This window comes from Sapajus apella, unplaced genomic scaffold, assembly GCF_009761245.1.
Source record: "Sapajus apella isolate SASKATOON/1434 unplaced genomic scaffold, GSC_monkey_1.0 scaffold53, whole genome shotgun sequence".
NCBI classification, from domain to species: domain Eukaryota; kingdom Metazoa; phylum Chordata; class Mammalia; order Primates; family Cebidae; genus Sapajus; species Sapajus apella.
This window is the reverse complement of record NW_022436993.1, coordinates 12,869,238-12,871,279: the sequence shown is the minus strand read 5'-3', so window position 1 is coordinate 12,871,279 and position 2,042 is coordinate 12,869,238. Positions and strand designations below refer to the sequence as shown.

At 51.0% G+C, this 2,042-nt stretch overlaps 1 protein-coding gene across 10 annotated transcripts in view; it reads right to left on the bottom strand.

The window, feature by feature from the left end:
- Positions 1-1,707, bottom strand: part of DCLRE1C (DNA cross-link repair 1C) — a 38,493-nt gene extending 36,786 nt beyond the window's left edge. For 2 of the 10 annotated variants that reach the window (XM_032243997.1, XM_032243998.1), the window contains exon 1: positions 1,129-1,707. In XM_032243997.1, coding sequence (XP_032099888.1) covers positions 1,129-1,649 — 521 coding nt within the window. In that variant the 5' untranslated portion in view covers positions 1,650-1,707. The remainder of the gene's footprint in view (positions 1-1,128) is intronic. The other 8 variants (XM_032243996.1, XM_032243995.1, XM_032244001.1 and 5 more) reach the window with 6 other exon arrangements.
- Between the last annotated feature and the right edge of the window lie 335 nt (positions 1,708-2,042).

Sequence of the window (2,042 nt, the reverse complement as noted above, 5' to 3'; positions counted from 1 at the left end):
AAAAAAAAAAAAAAAAAAAAAAAAAAGAAATCACTGGTGGCTTTGTGGAAAAAAAGCAGAGACATTTCCCGGAAGTAGTAATTTCAACAATTTATAGTCCAAGTGATTGATTCTACATATAAGACAACAGTTGGCCTTCTCACCAATCCTGTGAGGAAAGGCAGTGTTTGGATACCTGTAATTTACTTTAAAACATTTTCCCACTGTGCATGTGCATATGGGTTTGTAACACTGATTGACTCCACAGGGTAGTGGGAACATCCTCCTGCTCCAGCACTCTGCAAGGCCACACAGCAGCAGGCAGCAACTCCAGCGATGCAGCTGATCATTTTCTCCAATTAATACTAATGGGCGAGCTAATTAGCACAATGAGCATTAAAACTGTTTTCACTGGTAAAAGTTAGTGACTTATTAGCATAAAAGAAGCGAAAATGAACAATGGTTGTGAAATTAGCGGTATTTAAACTCTGGAAATTAGCTCCAGTCTCTGCCTGGAGTATCTAGCCTCCAGCTCCTAACAGCGACACTCTAATTCCCTAAATCCGTCCAGCTGTGAAAGGATCCAGCTGTAAAATCATAGTTGCTCTTCTGGTTGCCTGATACCATCTAGAAGGGTAAAATCCCGCCATCCTAGACTGGAGCAAAGCTTTTATATTGCATGCAGAGAGAACATCCAAAGGCCAGGGAGCTTGTACTTCAGGGAGTTCTCAGGTGGGCTGTTTCATAACTGTGTGTGTCTGAGTGTGCCTGCTTGCTAACCGATGTTTCAGGGTGTGGTCAAACGGATCTGAAACTTGTTTTCTTTATACAGGGTGGCGAGGCTCTGGGGGAAGAACCCTCGCCCATCTCTGACCATCGGCCACCAGCAGAGCTACCAAGGGAACCTACTAGGAGTGCCTGATCAAGCTGGCCCGGGCGCAACTGGCAGGCGCCGTTACGCCGCGTTGCCCAGATCCGAAAATAGATGAAGCCTTTGAAAGGCTGAAGAGCCCGACGGGGACAAGGTGTGCGGGCCCCTCTCTCGCTGGCCTCCCACAGGCTGCAGGCCCTTGCTCCAGGGCCGGGCCCTCCCGTCCTCTCTCCAGCCACCCGCGCCCTGGGAGCTTGCTGCGCGCAGCACTCACTCACCCTTGTGGCAGTGGGACAGGAAGTAGGCGCGGGCCCTCAGGTTCTCCCTGTCGAAGCGGTCTATGGAGATGGTGGGATACTCGGCCATCTGGCCCTCGAAGGAACTCATAGTGCCACCGATACCAACGCCGTGGACCCCACGCCCGCAGAGGAAGCCCAGGCCTGCCCCTACCGCGCCACCACTTCCGGGAAGCTGCGCGCCGCCTCGCCATTGGCCGGCCGAACGCAGCCGTGTCCAATGAGAGAAGCCAAGAGACCGGGGGCAGCGCCAAGGAGCTTCCGGTAGGGCTCCAGGCGCCAGCTGCCTGGGGTTTAAATCGCCCGCGCTGCGCCGCATGCGGTGGGCCCTGAGTCCCGCCCAGTGCAAAGCTCATTCCTGCCAAACAAACGCAGGTGTTGCTCTGGTTAGGAGTTGCCGGTGTCTGTGCAGGTGCAGTCGCGCGAACGGAAACCGAAACTTCCAGATCTGGCGGCCCCAGCCGATGAGGCGAGCGGGCTGCGGAGCTGCCCTTAGAAATCATTCTTGGTTCCGCTTCCGTAGAAACCAGAGTTCAGTTCCCCCCTCTTTCTCTTCTCTTCCCAATTTCTAACCTTGTGGGATAACCGTGAGGATTGTATGAGAAAGTCTGTATCTAACTCATGGTAGATTCAGTAACTATGAATTCTCTGTTCTATTTATATAATCCACCAACTGAATAAGCTGTCTGCGTGATCTTGAGGCAAATAAGATTCCAATAATGTCTCAGCTGCTCCCTCTCTCCTGGCCCCTCCCCCCCACCTTTTTGAGCTATACTTTAGGAAGTTATTGATAGGAGGAAAGGTCACAATTTTTTTGACAACCAAAGCAACTTTATGAAAAGGTTTGTTAAAGTACTGTATTAAAATTCACCAAATAACCACAATTCAAGAAGAGA